Source organism: Emydura macquarii, unplaced genomic scaffold (assembly GCF_026122565.2).
Source record: "Emydura macquarii macquarii isolate MOO-44397 ecotype Brisbane River unplaced genomic scaffold, CSIRO-AGI_Emac_v2 contig_1043, whole genome shotgun sequence".
NCBI classification, from domain to species: Eukaryota; Metazoa; Chordata; order Testudines; family Chelidae; genus Emydura; species Emydura macquarii.
Genome location: NW_027131180.1, coordinates 6,139,723 through 6,159,071, shown reverse-complemented (window position 1 = coordinate 6,159,071; position 19,349 = coordinate 6,139,723). Strand labels below are relative to the sequence as shown.

General features: G+C 37.9%; 1 protein-coding gene across 1 annotated transcript in view; it reads right to left on the bottom strand.

Moving 5' to 3' along the window:
* Nucleotides 1–19,349, bottom strand: part of IL1RAPL1 (interleukin 1 receptor accessory protein like 1) — a 932,016-nt gene that overhangs the window by 377,654 nt on the left and 535,013 nt on the right. The window contains exons 4-5 of the mRNA XM_067545295.1: nucleotides 7,433–7,619; nucleotides 4,952–5,105 (exon numbers count right to left, since the gene is read on the bottom strand). Of these exons, the coding sequence (XP_067401396.1) occupies nucleotides 4,952–5,105; nucleotides 7,433–7,619 (341 nt within the window). The remainder of the gene's footprint in view (nucleotides 1–4,951; nucleotides 5,106–7,432; nucleotides 7,620–19,349) is intronic.

Below are 19,349 nucleotides of genomic sequence, written 5' to 3'. Positions count from 1 at the left end.
TGGGAAGATGTGGGTCTGGGTACAAACATGGAGGTAAGGAAACCTAAGCACTATTATGCCATAATAATAATAATAATAAAAAAACATTCTTAGGAGGGTTTGTCCCTAACCAGCTTTGGAGCCTGTTGCCCCATTTCCCATATTGCTAGTGTCAGCTCACAACACACAGACCCTGTTCATCCATCAAGCCTTTGTGAAGATGTTCCAGCTTCCTCAAACCAAAGGAACACATAACTGGAACTACAACTACTCACCAGCTGGAAGAGGGGGAGGAGAAGCCTAGAGCAGTCAGATGTAAAATAGATACCCTAAGGCTGCAGCTGCTTGCCTTTCCTGGACTTATATAACCAGCTGCTCAAAAAGCATATTGGCAACGGCTTCTACAAAATGGTGAACTGTGAAACTCAGTGGTGACCAGACAACAACAGAGCAGCTTCTAGGGAAAAAGGTGAATTCCCACTTTTCTGAAAGCCTGAGTGGAAGATCTCATGGGGTCTCCAGGTTGGAGCCAGGTGTGCTTGAAATAGTTACATCCTTTGCTTTCCCTTAATATTGTGTTTCCAACACAAAAAACTCCCCCCAAAACCCAGCTGCTTCTTTTGCCTAATGCTTAACGCTAGTGCATTACACATCCTGAATCACAGCTGCTGTGATACAATATAACAGAAAGCATACTTTTATACAATACTATACTGAAGTATTATGCTCAGTAATACTCGTATTCCATATGAAGTGGGTGATACAGATAGAAGAAACAGGATAGCTGTGTTCTCTTCCTGGCTGTGCCACAGACTTTTGAGTGACATAGAGAAAGTCCCGTAATCCCCTTCATTCCTTATATATGTGAGAATAATAATACTGCCCTATCTCATGGAGGTGATATGCTTGTTTCATGCCTCACAGTCTTTAATGCATTTATCTTCCCGACACTCTTGGGAGGTAGGGAAATTATAATATTCCCATTTTACAGATGGGTAATTGAGGCACAGAGATGCTAAGTGACTTTCCCAAGGTGACACAGGAAGTCTGTGGCAGACTAGGAATTAGGTCCCCCAGGCCTTAGGCTAGTGCCCTAACCACTGGACCATCTTTCCTACCCCCTTCAGCCAGAAAACCCATTCAGACCATCTGGAGGTCTAAATAACTTTGTTGTTTTATTATAGAACATAATAGTATAGAGAATAGTGAACATACCAGATGCAGGAAAGATCAGTTACAATATAGACATTTCATTTTAAAATATTTTTCTTATAAAGTAACCTCATCTGCATACAATTAGATTTCCGATAGCTCTAGATGGAAAGATGGATTCAGTGCAAATTGTTCACAGCTGACCTATTCAAACTAAAAGGATACTAACTGCCAAAGCCTTTTTTACCCTGTCATTCTGATCTGGGCTGTGGACAGCCAAAATTGGATGGAAATTTTATGTAAATGAATTTGGTGGAAACTTTCTGTAATTATGTTTCTCCACCCACTGCCTGATTCACCTGGCAGTTACATGAGAAAAAACTGTGTGTGTGTGTGTGTGCGTGCACGCTTTGTTTTAATCCACTTCTGCATTTGATTTAACACAGCCTCTCTGTCACCAGCCAGATGACCATCCCTTCTTGGCAACATACGTTATTTTGCTTGATGATAGGAAGAGGTAATAATATATAGGTGTAGCTCTTCAGCTTCAATGGAATTATAGTGATTTATTGCAGCTGAGCATCTGGCTCATGCTTTTCACATAGCACATTCTGCACTGGATGGAAATATAATACACCCCAGCATAGTTCTTCCCACTACAGAGAGAGGCAGAAAGCCTAAACATGAATACATAAACACACACATAAATTTATCAAACATGAATACGTACACACACATACACAAACTAGAAAATAACCACACATTCTCTTCATCAGAACAGGGAAAAACAGGCAGAGGAATAGTTGTAGATTATGGAGAGTCACTAGTCTCCAGCTAGATATGCTAACTTTAAATAATAAGCCCGGTTTTTGAAAATTCAAACTGTAAAACTAAAGCAATCTGCATGGGTTAAAAATATCTGGAAAGGTTGGGACAAGTTAGGCAAGGCATGTCATAAATCTGAGGGGTTTCAGAAGAACTACTCTCCTTGCTCTAACTTCCTGAACACCTCCATAATTATGGATTTGGCTAGTTGTAATTCACAAATGCCTTGGCTTAAAACTTCAAGTGTGCTAGGACTGGTTCTTCTGACTAGCTTTTTGGGAGGTAGATCTGTTAATAGAATTAGCTGGTTTCCTTATACATTCCAAACTCCAAGGAGTTTGTAAATGATGCAGGGAGGCAAAGGAAGAAGAACAGGCAAGGAATGAAAAGAATGGCAAGGAGGAAGAGTGAAAGAATAAAAAGGGACACATCAGGGAAGAAAAGGGACCCATCAATCAGCCTAGAGGTTGGTCCACATATAAATTCACTTTACATTCCCTACGTCTATATGACTCTCTTCCTATGGTGGGGGAGTGCTTTTAGCTAGTTCATTTCTAGCTAATTTGGTAAAAGGTGTAATTTTTCCATTTTTAATCAAGATGGGACATTTATTCTCTGACTCCTGAATTCAAGTATAAACTATTTTTAAACCCAGTAGAAATAATCTCACATACATTACAGTGCATGTCACTTGGAAAATGAGCTCTCTTTTATCAGTACAGAAACAGAACATCAGACATATTTAAGGTGTGCATGTCTTCCTACCAAGCGAAGATCACAAGTCAAATCATAACATGACATAGTTACTGACCACAGCCTATGGCATGTATTAAAAGAAGCAAATTGATGATAACACCAATGTATCTGTTTCTTTAGTTCAGTCTCATAAAATATAAAGACAATATGCAGAATTGCAGTAATACCAAAACAAATAAATTTGCTAAACTGCTCTGCAACAATTGGTTCTTACATCTTCCCTGGTTGTCAGATATAGAAATCATGCAGATCTCTTCTCTTGAACTCATTCATTTTTAAACATTTCAAAAGTAAGCCAAGTCTCTTCTTGGGAGGTCAGACTTTCATTTGAACATTAAGTATACGGCTTTTCCCCGACAACGAATGCATATTCTTTATCACTATCGCAAATTATACTGCTTTAATTTTTCCTTCTTTTGGTAGCTATAGTCTTAGTCTGCTTCAAACAACACTGCACACCAAATTTGCAAGAGACATTTTTGCAATGGAAGCACCATTCCAAAGTGATTGAAAGAATACCGGAGGGCTGAAGGATTATGTATTACTCAAGTGCATACATCATATATTGAGAAGATAATTGGCAGCCTTATTCTGGAGTAAATTAACTACAGACTCCTCTATCTCAGCTCTCCTTCATGGGAGTCAAACAGGGTATATTGATGTTTACTGTTAGCATAATCACTAGACAGTAATTGCCTGCTTCTAGTCACCAAATAAATCAATTTCATATACAAGAAAAAATATGAAGAAAAACTGGATATTGTTCTTAAAGAAAACATGATTGATTGCCTGAATTTCTCTCAAATCAACACACAGTATGATTTCCAGATATATAATTGACTAATAGGTGGAAATTACAAATCATGAGGTTTACATTCAGCTTCTCATATTTTGGGTGGGAGCTGTGTAAGATGGAGGATATTGAGATTCATTAGCACATAAGAAAACAAATTTTCCAATAAAATCAGAAATGCTTCCACAATTTCAGAAGAAGGCGTATAAACACGGTAATTAATTGCCAGATGCAATATACTTCTATATTGGACTTTGTAGAGAAACAAAGAGAACCTGAAGTGAATATTCCTGCTCTAAGACTCTTTTATTTGTTTTGTTTTCTACTCAAAAACACACTTCCACTAGCTGCTTTTGTGTTTGTGTGCGTGTGTGTGTGTTACTGAGACAAATAAGAATCTATTTCACCTTCGATCCCCAAGGAAAACCTAAGCTTTGCCTGCTATTAAGGAATGTCACGTTGGAAATGGCAGAAAGTACTCTGCATTCTGAAGACCCATGATATAGCACCTGCATGAGCTCCCAATATTACTAAATAATTATAGAAATCAATTCAGTATGACTTTCCCTTGGATAGGGCTGTGCCATATTCTTTCTAAATTAGGACCGGCCCCTCAGATACTAAAGTATGAAGTGGAGGGAAGGTTTCAAAACCTGTTACCGCTAAGTTGTGTTCTGTAATAGAGGACATTGCTATTACAGTATGTGATGGATCAAACTATGATGTAACGTGTATAGGAATATTGAATGTTTTACTGTAAATTATATTAACTGCATCTTTTTCCCCTGTCACCAATGTTAGGTTTCAAAATATATAGCTATTATAAGATTTTTTTTTAAATTAAAATTAGAGTTAGATGGAAATGTAATACTTGGGATGAAATCCTGGCCTTATTGAAATCAATGGGAGTTTTGCCATTAACTTCAATGGGGTCAGGATTTCTTCCCTGGAATTCACAGGTATGCACAAATTTATTGAACTGCTGGGTTGTTGTGCAAGTGGGGATGATGGAGAAGAATCAAGGTTGCTTTCCTGTGGAAGATACTTGCTAGAATGACGCCACGCTGATATAGCAACATTAGTTCTAGAAGTGGTTGCATTCAAAAGGCAGCATTCCACAAACAAATATAGTGGGCTCCCTCATATCATTTTCTGTCAGAAATAGTGCAGGTTCCAAGTTACCTATCCTACCACAATACTGAACACCGTCTCCATTTCCCATTTAGAAAAGTCTGTAAAAGAGGTCCAAATCCAGACCTCATTCAGAATGCCGTACACACTAGTTGGTACTTTATAAAATTGTTTGGTCACATCACCTGTGCAGGGATAAACCATGTTCATCAAAACTTTTGTCTATGGCATGTATATCACAAATGACCTAAAACAAAAAAAAGGCAATGTCTTCCTTTACAATATCACAAAAGGATCTTAAGAGCCTGTAATTACCTGTAACTGTTAATTCGGTGGTTCTTCTGACAACAAATATTCCATATTTTAACTCACAGGTGTAATTTCCAATATCATCTTCTCTAACCTCCCGGATGACGAGAGTGTCCTTTTTGAACACAATACTCGGTCTCCATGTTTTTGCCTTACATTCCTGTTCAAAGACAATATAATACACCTGTGACTAAAGTCCTTGTATTTAAATTTGGTGATTATTGACAACATTGCCCAAGTCAAAGAGCTAGGAAATAGTTTAGAGTAGTTATGATATCTCACATACACTGAGTGTCTCAAAAGTTCTACTTCATTGAGTTATATGAGAGTTGCCTGGATGCCAGAAAAGGCAGGACATTTATTCCTTAATGATGGTGGTTTGAAGTAATATTGTTGAAGAGTTCCTCTTCTTCTTATCTAATTAATATTGTCTCTGGGACTATTACATATACTGAAAACTTTTATCTTCGTTATGTTAATGACAGATAGAGGGCATGGGAAGTCATTGTAAAGCAATAATTAATCAAAAAGGAGGGAAGCAGGAGCGAGTGAGGGAAAAAAAAGAGGAGGCAAGTTGCATCTCCATACCTGAAAGCATCTTAGAATTTGCTTTGAAAGGTTTAACTTGTCAGTGCTCTTCTACAGACTCAGTGACATAATGCAATGTCTAATTTGTAATATTTATACGTACAAAATATAATATGTCACAATTTTAATTGCTACTGATAACATTTTATATGTTTCATTCATGCTGAAATACATTCTTATTTTCATTGTTTAATAAGTGGGCCCATCCTGTAGGCTAAAATTTGGTATCATGTAAGAGCGTGTGTATGTGCTGGCAGTTTTTATTGGTTCCCCCTCATATAGTTTCTTTTTCTTTTTCTTTTTTTTTTAATTTCCGCAGTCAGATTTCAAATAGCTGAAGTACAACATAAAATAACTGCATGCTTTTGGATATTTTTTCAGGGCTTCTGGATTTTCCAAACATCTTCATTTTTCAAAGAAATAAATCCATGGCCAATGGATTAATGTCCTTGAGTCTTTTGATGTAACAATACAAAATTATTTGCTTATTTTGCCCAGCATCGCAGTTTGTTACGCATATAGGCTAGATTTGTAAAATGTCATTTGAACTTTTTTATTCAAATAGAAATATGCCCATGCACATGATAATTCACAATGGTCCTTCATAAATTGTTGCAACCTACCAAGTGAAATAGTTTTATACAGGTTAAATCCTTAGATATGTATTCTATTACATATTTTAAATATAAAATAGCATATTTCAGATGAAGCAACTAGTTGGGCTACATAATTACCCTGAATTTTCAGAGGCGGTTGCTCATCCAGAATCCTCCTAAATCCTAATTCTTTACTATCACTGGACAGTCTTATGTATCCTATATGCAAATATTCATAATGGGGCAAGGTAAATATGTGTGTTTTTATAATCAGAAAACATAGTGAAATATGTTTCAACTGGAAAATAACAGTTAATTATTTCTGTCTACAGAGACTAATTTCAGGTTTATCTAAGAAGTCAGAACTATTTTGAGGTTATCCAGTAACTAGGGTACATTAAGAAAGAGATCCTACAGGGTGCAAAGTGCCTCCTGCGAAGTGCTGAGCACCCTCAATTCCAGCTTCAGTCATGGGGGCTGAATTTAGGATGTACCATGCAGAGCCGAGGACTAAATGACTCTCCAGAAAAACAAATGAATGCACAATGTTGAAATAAAGTTATCAATAAACCATGGAGAAACACAGATATTTTAAGTCAAAGGTAATTGTTGATATGAGACATTGTTGTTCCCCTTTTCTTCCCATAACTGTGTGAAGAATGGACAGAACACAAGCCTTAAACATGAGTTTTTATTCTTGGTTAGTTTTGAAGCTTTAATATTATGTAAAACCTATGATTTTTGCTGAATTGTATGAGGTACAATTTAAATCATGCACTCAGGTAAAAGTGTTCACAGCTTCTTCTTTTAAATAATGTTTTCATACTTTTTTCAGTGAATTTCATGTTTGGAAATTGAGGGTTCTAATAGCACAAGCTTGAATCTGGTTTAGTGCACACAATTGTTTCCCCAAACAGCCTTGCTAATGTGTATCAGAGCAGACCACCCTGGTAACATTTCTCCTTTTCCAGTTTTGGACTTCTCAGTTGAAAGACTACTGCCAATTATTTGGTTGTTTTGTGATATGGAGAGATGGAAACTAGGAAGGCATCAAATAATGCATTCTCAATTTTACCTAAGAAAGCATTTGAATCCTTGTCTCCATAGGTTAAAAGGCTAGTACATTAAAACACTTTCTCATCTAGTTCCCTCTCTTTTATCCTTCCTTGTCTTGTTATTTATGCATCTTAAATCCATCCAAACTGTACATCACATCCAGATAAAATGTTGAGATTACTGAAAATACAGCAGACCTTGACATAATATTTTGTTGAAGACAACAGAAGACGTCTCTATTCCTTACCTTATACCACAGGATTTCAGGCTCTCTATATGGAATTAAAAAATCCTCTATATCAGGGCATGAAATTTCCTTGCTTTTGCTAAGTTCAGCTTTTTCAAAGTACTTCATCTTTGAATTGTAGCAGAGTCCAGTGTCGTTTTCACCCACTGTCAGCGAAATGGATACTTTCATACAGTAAGTAGAGTTTCTGTAACATAACACAAATAAAAATAATGGGGCCAGTGTGAAAAATATATTCCAGTCACATAATTGTTTTTGATGCAATTATATTCATCCCAAGCAAGAGAGAGACAGAAAGTCAAACTATTCTTGTTTTGCATATTTTGTATGTAGTCCTTAATTGGTCAGCACAGGCTTTTCTCTTTCCACTCCCCATCTCAACAACTGACTTTTAATATAACAACAACAACTGGTCTGAATCCATAAATGAACCCTTTCCTTTCCTCTGAATTCCCTTCCTTCCATCATTGTAGTCCATACTGTTTATTGGCGGGCAACTTCTTCCTAAGTAAAGGCCAAGAGAAGCTTCATGCATTAACCAGCAAAGCAGCACAATCATCCTTCTGCCAAACACTATTACAACAGCTCTCTGGGGTAAACAAATCAGTTTACTGCACAGCAGCCTCTTGTCAAATTGGAACTTTTGGCATCACACCATGAGCTGGAGGCTAGCCCACCCATTCATCAAATTTCAGCAGGTGTTCAAGTGAAGCAGTAATTAAAAATACAGTTTTAAACATTGGAGTAAAAATCAGCCTTGTGGCCTTTCATCCCATAGAAAACAGTTTTGTCTCAGCGTATTTTAAATTAGAGAACTACCAGTTTGTTTACCTTAGTCTCTCATCCCCATATTACCAGACCAAAATGTTACCTCTGCATTATCCTCAGCTTTCATTAACTTGGGCTCTGTCCTGCAACTTATCACTTTCCTTTGCTGGCCATATGTTGATATGCCAGACTGTCAGAGACTGGGGAACATTGTTTTGCTTCCCTCATTTTATGATGTACTTTAATTAGTCTCAAAAACAAAATGACTTGAAAGGATTTCTTTTTTTCATTTTAGATTTCCACGTGGGCAGGATGATAATGTCTAAGGTTGAGCACTCTCTCGGAGTGCTCTGTGACAGTGCAAGCCTCTTCCCCTACTGTTTTGTAAATGCATTTGACCCCTAATCTGCAGAAAATGGCTCCTGCAGAGAGCACTAAGACATTTTTCCTTTACTTATTTTCACTCTCAGACTCTGTGAGATGACTGCTGATTTACAAGAGTCTAGTGTATATCTAGCATTGCAAGCTTTCAAAGATAGCTGCATCTTCAAATTGTCTTTAGATGTCTTAATACCTGTTTACTCTTTCTGTTTATCAGGAGGTGATTAAAAGGCCAAAAGTAAGAAAAACAGCATACAATGAGTACCACAGCCTCATTTCTAGAAGAAAATGTAAACCTGAAAGGCACTATTTATTAATCACTAATAAGAATATCATTTCTGGAAGCACAGTACTTCTGTCAATGACCTTAAACCTTGAAAGTCTTTTCTGGGTAGGTAAAGGCAAAAAATATAAAATATCTTCCCTTGAATGGAGTTTGCTTGTACTCCCATCCTTGGAGCTATATAGTACTTCCTGTGTATACTTGTGACTAGAGTTGGTAAAACTACCGTATCCATAGCAAACAAATTATTAATTGTCAGCTAGTCATTTCCTAGGCTCCCAGCAGAAAGCACTGTTGGGTTTGTCACATCAGCTAAAGACTGGACATTTAGACTCCTTTCATGATATTTTGGGCTGCAGCAGAAAGTGCTATGGAGAGCGCTACATGTTATGTTATGATCCTGGTTTGGATGAATCCAGCTCTGTGTGTATCTGTGGTTTGAGGAGAGATTTGGCACTCGAAGTTCAGTGCATAAGCACGTCAAATAAAACTGAGTCCATCAGCACAGATAGTGGATAGGGTTCCAAGGAGCTGATGCCCTTAGCTTTGAGGTGCTGAGTCACGGCAATGCTGATGCTCTCACCTATGAAGTGCCAAGCTCAGAGTCCATGCCCAGGCTGGGATACTTAGACAACTGGATTCTATGAGGTAGGGTCTCTCAGAAGCACTTCCTCCTGGAAACTCAAAGCAGCAAAAAAGGAGCATAAAGCTTTAGCTGCCTTCACAGGATATTTTTTCCACTGTAAACCTGAAGGGAAACAGCACTGAGACTGGGGCTCCTATGGCACTTTCTGCCAGGCACCCAGGTTGCATCCTGGAAACGGCTGGCCCCACTGTAAGGAACTATAGAGAAAATGGAACAAAATAAAATGATATGAGCAAAAGAAAACAAGACTGCTGGACTTAGAGAACCATAAAAAGATGAAAAATCAAAGAGTCCCTAAGGGGCTGAGGCAGTTAAATCTTCAAGACAACAGCTCCAGAGGGGAGATGGTTTGTTGGCTGGCTGCAGTTGGAATAGAGGTAGGTGGGCCCCATGAACTAAGAAAAAGTGTATCAAGTAGCAGAGACTTCAAGTTAGCCTGCAAGTGCCTCAAAGGGTCAGGGGAGTTTCCTATACGACTGTCACTGGAGGCACTAGGACAAACAAAATGACATATCATTGGTAATTTTAGAGAAATTATATATCCCAGTGGATACTAGGTTGTATTGTTTGTATAAAGAAGATATAACATTTATTTTTTGTTTTTCATTCTTCACGAGATAACTTCATTTGGGGCAACTTCTGTATTCATTAAAGCTGATGATGGGATTGAACCCTACACCTTCAGCTCTTAAAGAATGAGTTTCTACTTGTTTCAGCTAAAGCACTAAGTTCTGTAATGCTAAGCAGTCACAAATTGACATGTCACATTTGGCCCAGCCACCAGACATGAAGAAAGACTCACACTGTACTGGAGTTGGTTACACCTAACCACACAGTCCTATTTGCAAAGTCTGCATATCTTTATCTTTCTGATTTATCTTCCTGGTAAGGTGCTTAGGGAACTATGTTACCTGTCATATTCTGTATATAACAATATTTTATATATCCTCTTGGGGCAAAGACTATATCTTCCCCTATATTTGTACAGCTCATAGCACAACAAGGCCCTTATGCTGATCAGGTCATCTGGGTGCTGCTGTTTAATAATAATATCTAGCAAGTATATTGATTCATTTTTCCAGACTCCATTTCCTGCCACATATAACTATTCAGTAGAGTCATAGTGTTCAGTTTTAGCTGCAAAAGGGAACAGACATACGCTCTTGTCCAACTCACTGCATCAGCACTATGCTTTTGACTGGAACAGAATTATCAGACACCTAGATGAACATGATTTCGTAGAATCATACAATCATAAAATCATAGGACTGGAAGGGACCTTGAGAGGGATTGTCATATTAAAGTAGCTGTCTGCATTGCTATTGAAGTCTCCCAAGATAACGAGTCTTGTGTGGTTCACCACTATGTCAGAAACTGTCACCACTATTAGCTTATCTAGGAAGCCTTGGATGTCTTGAGACTCAAACATATTAGCAGTGTGCCCCAGTTGGGTTTGTTTCTAGTCTCATTCAAAGGATTACAGTACAGTAATACTACTTTTAATTAGAGCTGATTGGAATTTTTCTAAAGTGAAATATTCTGTCAAATCTATTACATATCTGACAAAACTTTCATTGAAACACAGGAAAATTTCCATTTGAAACCTGACAGCAATCCAGGATCCACAAGGGAGCTTGTCAGTCTGTGCAGAGTCCTGGCTGGAGCCAGGATTCTCAGAGCCGAAGCCAGGATTCTGGGGATGCAAGGCTCCATCGCAGTAAGACTCCCAGCTAACGCTAGGGTCTTGGGTGTTGACAGTGTTCCCGTTCTATGGCAGCAGCACTGGGAGTCCCAGCTGGAGATGGGATGTTCAGGGCTGTGAGGCTCTGCGGCAGGGAGTCTGCCAGGACTCTGGGGGCTGGATCATCACCCTGTAGTGGTTAAACTGACAAAAGTCTCACTTTCACATATTTTCTTTTGGGAATACCGTGTTTCAGTGTTTCCAGAACAAAATTGGCAGAGGTGGATGAGAGGGAGGGGGAAGAAGGGATCTTCAGATTACGAAAAATTTCATTTAAATATACTTCCATTCCAATTCAGAAAAAAATAAAATTGGAAAATGCCAAAGTATCTTGTGTAGCGAAACCCCCACATTTCTGCTAGCTCTGCTTTTAATCCCTGATTTTTCCAACTAGAGGTTGAATTGGAAACACACAAGGAGCCTGGAAGGTTTATCTAATTGGTATAAATTGGAATCTAGTTAGACTACTGCAAGCTAGGTCCCAAAGCCTTCATGAATAGCCACAGATGGTATTGTAGTATTCCATGCAGCACCTTTTAAAGATGAAGTTACCAAGAAATTTAGAGAAATGAGAACTTTAAGCATGATTCAGTCCTTTCATGAAAACATGTACAGCACAGTCCAATATGATGGCTCAGTCTCTGAGGCTTTCCAGGTTTGTAGTGGGGTCAAGCAAGGCTGTGAACTTGCCCCAACTCTATTTGGATATCTTCTTCTCGCTATTGAAACAAGCTTTTGGCTCCTTAACTGAGGGAATCTTAACTGAGGGATATGATGAAAAGCTATTCAATCTTGAAAGACTTAAATCTAAAACCAAGATTCGGGAGGTCCTTATCTGACACCTCCTCTTTGCTGACAACACAGCAATGACAACCCACACAGAAGCCCATCTCCAAAATCTTATGAACAGTTTTTCCAAAGTCTGCCAAGACTTTGGGCTTATGATAAACTTAAAAAAATAATGTGTCAATGAGTTGAAGAAGCACCCTCCATTAACGTCAATAATTATGAACTTGAAATGGTGAATGAGTTCACATACCTGGGTTCCATTATTGCAGACAACCCTTCACTTGAAACGGAACTCAACATCCACATTGGAAAAGCTGCTACAATAATATCTAGACTAAGTAACCGAGTATGGGAAAACAATAAACTGATAGAACACACAAAAATCTGTGTGTATTGTGCATTTGTTATCAGAACACTTTTGTAGAGGAGGGAGACATGGACCTTATAGTCTCATCAGGAAAAAAGGCTCAAGAGCTTTCATATGTGTTGTCTTTGTAGAATTCTTGGATTCTCCTGAAGGGACAGAGTCCCCAACACTGAGGTGCTCAAGTGGGCCAGCATACCCAGCATGCAAACACTTCTTAAACAGAGATGCCTCCCCTGGCTTGGGCATGGGTGCTGAATGAATGATGGGCACATCCCAAAGGACATCCTCTACAGCAAATTGGCATTTGGAAAAAGACCTAAAGGATGCTCAAAATTTCCTTTCAAGGATATGTGCAAGCAAGACCTCAAAGAAATGGATATGGATAATTGGGAAGATCAAACTCAGAAACACAGCCTTTGGAAAGAAGAGCTTAATAAAGGTCTCCAAAGCTACAAGAGGAAGCAGTCCATTTTAGAAGAGGAGAAAAGAGCTCAGAAGGCAGAGCCCAAAGAGATGAAACATCATCTTTAAATGTGACAAATGCAGCAGAGATGGTTTCTCTCAAGTGGGTCTCTTCAGCCACAGCCACAGCTGCCATAAAAGCAACTGAACAAATTTTTTACCTCTCATGGGCACATACCCATGATCTCTCAAGACCAAAGGATGCCTATTACCACTGCTTTATTAATTTAGGGACAGGGACAGGGACTTTATTAATTTAGGGATAGGGCTTATTGTCTTGTTAACATTTTGATTTCCTTGTGTTTCTCTTATAGTTTTGAATATATGAAGCCACAATACTAATATCTTTAGGGCACTATAAAAAGACACTATCCATTAGCATGGCAGAGAAGCTGTAACAATGACACATACCTACTGTAGCCAGAAATTGAGACTGAAAATCAACAATAGTAATAAATAAAACAAAGCACTTGGAGTCACTTTATAAACACATCTAGTGTGTTTATTTCCACAATAGCAGAGTTGCCCATGTACCAAGTAAAAGAGAAAGGAACCACGAAGATGTTACCCTCTACAGAAATAAATTATCTCTCAGGATGTAGCATTTGATCAACCAAGTTGTCAGTTAATGTATTGTGAAAAACAAAGTGGGCTGACTGGTAGGCTATAAAGAAACATTGCCAACTACTGCATTTTTATAAATATTTATTAGTGGAGATCTATGCAAATTTTCCATGAAATGGTGGAAATACAACACTAAATACCCTTTACCAGGTTGGTTTAACCTATGAGCTAAATAGGTAAACCCCAAAGACAACAATAAATGAAATATAATATCTCCTGATCAAAAGAGATAGAGATAAATAGAGGATAGTTTCATTCAATGTTTCCATTTTGTTTTGCTTTTATTTGGTTATGTGCTGTGCTCTGGCCCACTGAATTTCTCTGTGACCAGTTGGTCATCATGCCTAATACACTCTTGCTTTTTAAACTTAAAATTTTGCACTCATACCCTAGGCAACCTACTGTGGTTGAATAAGAGAGCAAGTATGTTACCTGCTGACTTTAGAAGGGGTTGGAGAGGCCACATTTGTAGTGCTGTCACAGGTCAAATAAAAGATGAAATCATCTCAGTTATTTCCAAATACTGAAGTGTTAAGAGATCTGTACTTGGCCTAAATCCAGATAATTTGATGACTCAGGAATATTTCACCTACTTTCAAGAACTTTATCAACCTCCAAAACAATACTTCTGGAAATGATGTCACAACATGGGTGAACACTAGCTGGCTATTGTTATGCTAAGTCCCAGAAATACAATCTCCAGGGGCAAAGTTTTCAAAAAAAGATGCAAAGGTAATTTTCCCTGCCTCTGTATTCTCATAGGGAGAATGGATGTTTTCTAGAACTCTCAGACACCTGAGATTCTAGGCAGTACCCACATCTGTGTGGATAATTCAATTCCTGACTATCTCTACTTTTATTATTAAGGTCAATTGTTATTACACAAACTGTAAAGTGGCACCAGGCAAAATCCATCCAAAAATGATAAGTCTACACGATACAGAAATAGAACAAAAGACTTCCTGAGGGAAGGGTAAAATATATAAGAATTATATTTCCTGCTATTTTATTCAACTTTGTGCATAACATTGTTATAACATATAGTGTTTAATAAATTAAGAACCATTATAAGCAATTTTCCTCCTAATAATTGATGTCTCTAATTCATGTAGTTGCCAGTGGAGGGAGGCTGTTATGTCCACAAAATTGGTGCAAATCTCACAGCCAGTTTCTTTTTCAATATTTTACCATTACTAATAAAGCAGAGGTTCAACCAAGCTATTAACTTCTTATGTTTATAAATAGAAGAAAGAACAATTAATATGAATGAATCTTATTTCACTACAGACATGTGGATAATGAAGGCAATCATCTAATATCTTATCAATTGCTAATAATACAGGAATAATAGGCTTTGTTCCAATCCTTACCACTAACTAGGCTAATTTATTGAATGCCGTGAAAGGCTGATACTTACATCTAAAGCATTAAGAGCACTGTTCATTTAAACTCAAATAAATTCAAACGTATAGTGGTAGTGTTATTAATATTAACAAGACAATGATACTATCATCTATCTAAAATTAAAATAAATAACTAAAACTGTCAGCATTTGTTACATTTATGGAACTAACTATTAAGCTTAATACAGAAGACAGGAGTATGTAACATCTATTGATTAAGAGACTTATACTGTAGCAATCAGAAGCCTAAGGAGCAAGAGATCCAGAAAATCACAGATCTTGTTATTGGAAAGTAAAAATGTTTCATAAACTCTAGACACCTTACTTCGTTAACACCCAAAGCAGTCATAATTCAGGCTTAATGGGCTTGCTTAGGAAAAATGTCAGTGGGTAACCTATAGAATGTAAGCCTCTCAAATTATTATTTTATAATGGCCTTGCAGATTTTTTCTTCTTTCTTTGTCCTCCTAACATAATGATGGAACTTAACTGGTGTGCTGGTCAGCTTTGTTCCTCATCTTAACCTCTGAAGCTGGCTCAAGTCAGAGTCTAGTGGATTCAGGAGAAATGCAGAATCCACATAGATTATGTTCTAGTGTTTCAGGTGTAGCTTGTTATTGTTTTCATTAAATAAATATTCAAGTGCTAAAAGTATATGAACTGTAGTAATAAGAAGGAACAGGAAACAGTATTTTAAGTCAACAACTATATTTAAAATTCCATTGCTTTAAGAAAAACAGATAAGCTAATAAGGAAGAGAAGAAAGAAAAGAGGATGAGGAAGAGGGAAGACAGAAGAAAAAGCACAGACACAGAGTACATCTGAATGAGAAGGGAATGTAACTGAAAGAGAATGTGTGCATGTGCTTTGTGTGAATTTAGTGATGATGATTTGCAGGGATCGCTTACGTAAGGTTACAGTCTTCTAGGACAAGATGGTTCCCTCTTGTTCTAAGAGCACAGAAAACTCAGCTCTGATGGCTCTGAAGCAGGGAGAACAGAGGGATTGAATGAAACACTGCTTTTCTCCTTTTCTTCCTGACCCTGTGGAAAGCTCTCCGTGGAACCTCCACAAGTTGTGAGATGGCCACTCCACATAGGGTCATCCCTACTTAGCCCCACATTGCATGTACACGTAAGATTATGACTCAGTTATTGCCGTACCCATTCTGCCACTCTGTACTTCTGCACCCTTGTGGGGAAGGGTAGCAGCCAGCAGAACAGCCCCAGGGTGGCATAGGTTCTGCTGGAAATATGCTGCCATCGAGTCTGGAGGGACAAGTGCCATTTTAGAAATGTTCTTGGTTTAATGGATAGAACCTTTGCCAATTCCAGTGTTTATGGGTTAGGTGGAGTGGGGTAGAGGAGAAACAACAACCTTCTCACCTCCCTTCCCTCAGACCCCTCCCCTATGAATGATCAGGTGGGAATTCCGAGTTTCCAGTCCATGACACAGAAGAAACCTGTGCAGGGACAATATAACCCCATATTAGATTCTTGTGGAAAGTGGGACATGTTCTATTAACAGTAAGTTAGAAATTTCTCGTTTTCTTTCAGTGATGGCTTGAAAATTCTATTTAATCTATTATGTGGTGATAATTCTCTCGAAAGAGTGAAGGGACAATTTATTTTCTCAAGGGAGTTTGTGGTGGAATTGTCTTTACCTAGTCAAAGAAGGCAGAGTTTGAGAGAGGGATTAATAGTGCAAGTAAGGACTTTTTTGAACTTGGTATAGATTATCTGGAACAAAAATATAATTTTTCATGTCCATGTAATTGGTGACAGGGCGAGGTTGATATCTTCAGAAAGCAGTGGAGTCCAGTAAGGACTTTTTGTTTTGTTTCATTAAGATGTGAATCTTAAACCTTACAGTACCTGTACATGCCTCTTAATTGCTTTTCTTCATTTTAAAGATATGTCTTCACCGTGACCTGAGGTGTGATTGAAACAAGAATGAACAAACCTGAGCTAGCTTTACTCATGCCAGCTTGGCTAAAAATAGCAGTGTAGATGGTGGCACACACTTCATCACAGGCTATACAAGCCTGCTGCAGACCCAGGCTACATACTTGCATTGCTAGCCCATGCTGAACCCCTTGCTGACACATCTATATTGGTATTTTTAAACCGTGCTTGTTCACCCAGCTCTACTCAGGACTTCAGATAAAAGGCATGAACATTAAACCACAGTCCACCTAGCCTCCTCCTATTCATGCCATTTTCAATACAGAGTCAGTGAATTCTCTTTTCTTTACAGTTTTCCACATCATCACCCAACTTTGACTACTGCTACAAGTACACTTATTACTTTTTTTCCCTTTATGACCATGCCATTCAGCTCTTAGAAATACTTTTGTAAACATCATTAATTGGAGTTGCACAGGTACAAGCTGAAGCAGAATGCTGTCCATTGTGTTTGCTGCAGTACTAAAGACTTATTTTGATGCCTGAAAATTGGAGAAAAACATTCATATAACAGACAGAAACGATTTTATTGTTGACAAACTAGTTCTTATACTCTAGTCCAACCTGACCTCAGTTGAGTTACACAAGGGATGGTCTCTTCCCTTTGAGGGCCAAATAAAAAAAACTGCACACAGCACACTGGAATATGAGTACCACAGCACTTCTATGCCCTATTTCCATAACAGTGCACACAAGTCCTTTAAGATATTTGTTTTAATTAGCATATTCAAATGAATCACACCAGAAGTACTGATCTGGTTTATTGCTTGCTTCATTTCTCAGAAGTAGGAACTTTAAAACTCTATCCTGTTCTAACAACAAGAGTACACACCTGCAATCCTGAACTCCTTCTTGTCCTCATCAGTGTCATCTGAAGAGGATGTCAGGTTTATACAATATTGTACCTCACTGATTGTAATATTTGCTGATAGGCAAGTACTATGTGTGCCTTGCTCCAACTTCTTTTCTTAAAGTGCTTTTGTTTAAGAGAGCTATTGATCTAGAATTTTTAACTGAACCTTTGATACAAAAATTAACCTTTAGAAAGCAGACATTTTTCCTTTATAGTACTCAGAAATAATCATTAAGGCTTCCCTTGTGAGTAAACCAGTAAGAATTTTTTTCCTGGTATTACACAGCTTTCTCTTGCTCTCTGCCTCATTAAAAGCATGAGTCAAACTCATTCTTTTGAAGGCATTAGACTCAATACCACATTGGCATGTTCCTACATTTTCATAAAATTTCAATTCCTCAATAAAAGAAATGCTAATCTATGAAAACACACTGCATTAAGATCTTGAACTGGTAATTATCTACGGGCTCAAATGAATAAAATAAAGTGGAATTCCATAATTTCTCCACAAAACTTTTAAGCAGAAGTTAGGGTTTATAAATACAAAATTCAAAAGCAAATGTTCCAGCTTCTTACAGTATAAGCAATTTTTGTAATAACTCGTATGGGTTCACTGAAGACTCAGATATACATAAAACTCAATCTGACAAAGAACACATATGAGATTGGCGATAATAGACACACAAATATTATTATTGTACATATACATTACATACTGTGAGGAAAGGTCTGATTTCTGAAAGCAATTTGCAATTTTTAAAAAAGGGATTGTAATGGAAAGCTGCTTTTGGGAATTGCACTAAAGGTTGGTACATGTACCACAGCTAACTTTAACTGCAACATCAGTCAAGCAGCTAAAACACTATGCACAGTTTATATGGTGAGTCAAAGTATGGGATTACACCTACTTGTAACTGGCCTGAATTTGACCCTGAATATTCATAGTGATAAAATATGTAAAATACAGTTTTCAGTAATTTGAAAATGTTTGTTTCACTCACAAGAATATTTCACCTGTGACAGAGAAATCACCACAGAAGAAAAACAGGCCGGAAAGGCCGGAATGGGCTAAACCAGAAAGATATCCTAATAATATCTAATCCCTTCCCTAAGGAAGTTCAACACTGATTCCAGAGAGATAGAGGGGGGAGCAGGAAAAAAACAGTTATAGGATGCAGTATGGAGTTGGCTCCCTCCAGTCTTCTACCAACTACACTACAGAAATAGAAAAGTTAACCCTTTTAATACCGTATGGTAAAACTCCTCTTTAGAAAACAACCCCCTAATACACAGGAGAACATATCAGTGCCTGCTTTCTGCTGGCAGACACATTTTGGATCCATGTGAGTGAGATCAGAGGACTACAAATCTAAAACCTTACTTAGTATCACATGCTGGCATAAATGTAGTGCTGCAGTCTCAAAGATGAGTACCAGTTGCTGGGGAGTTATTATTTCTCTTCCACTTTCCCATTATGGGTGGATGGCGCTGGTATCCCCTGGCTTTCCTAGTAACCAGGAGGGAGCTAAAGTGGGACTACTGTTTTAGTGCTTTAAATAGAAAGGAAACAGACAGGAGAGTAAACATGAATTGGCCGAGGGACTGATGCCCATAAAAATGGTCTCTATTGCCTGGG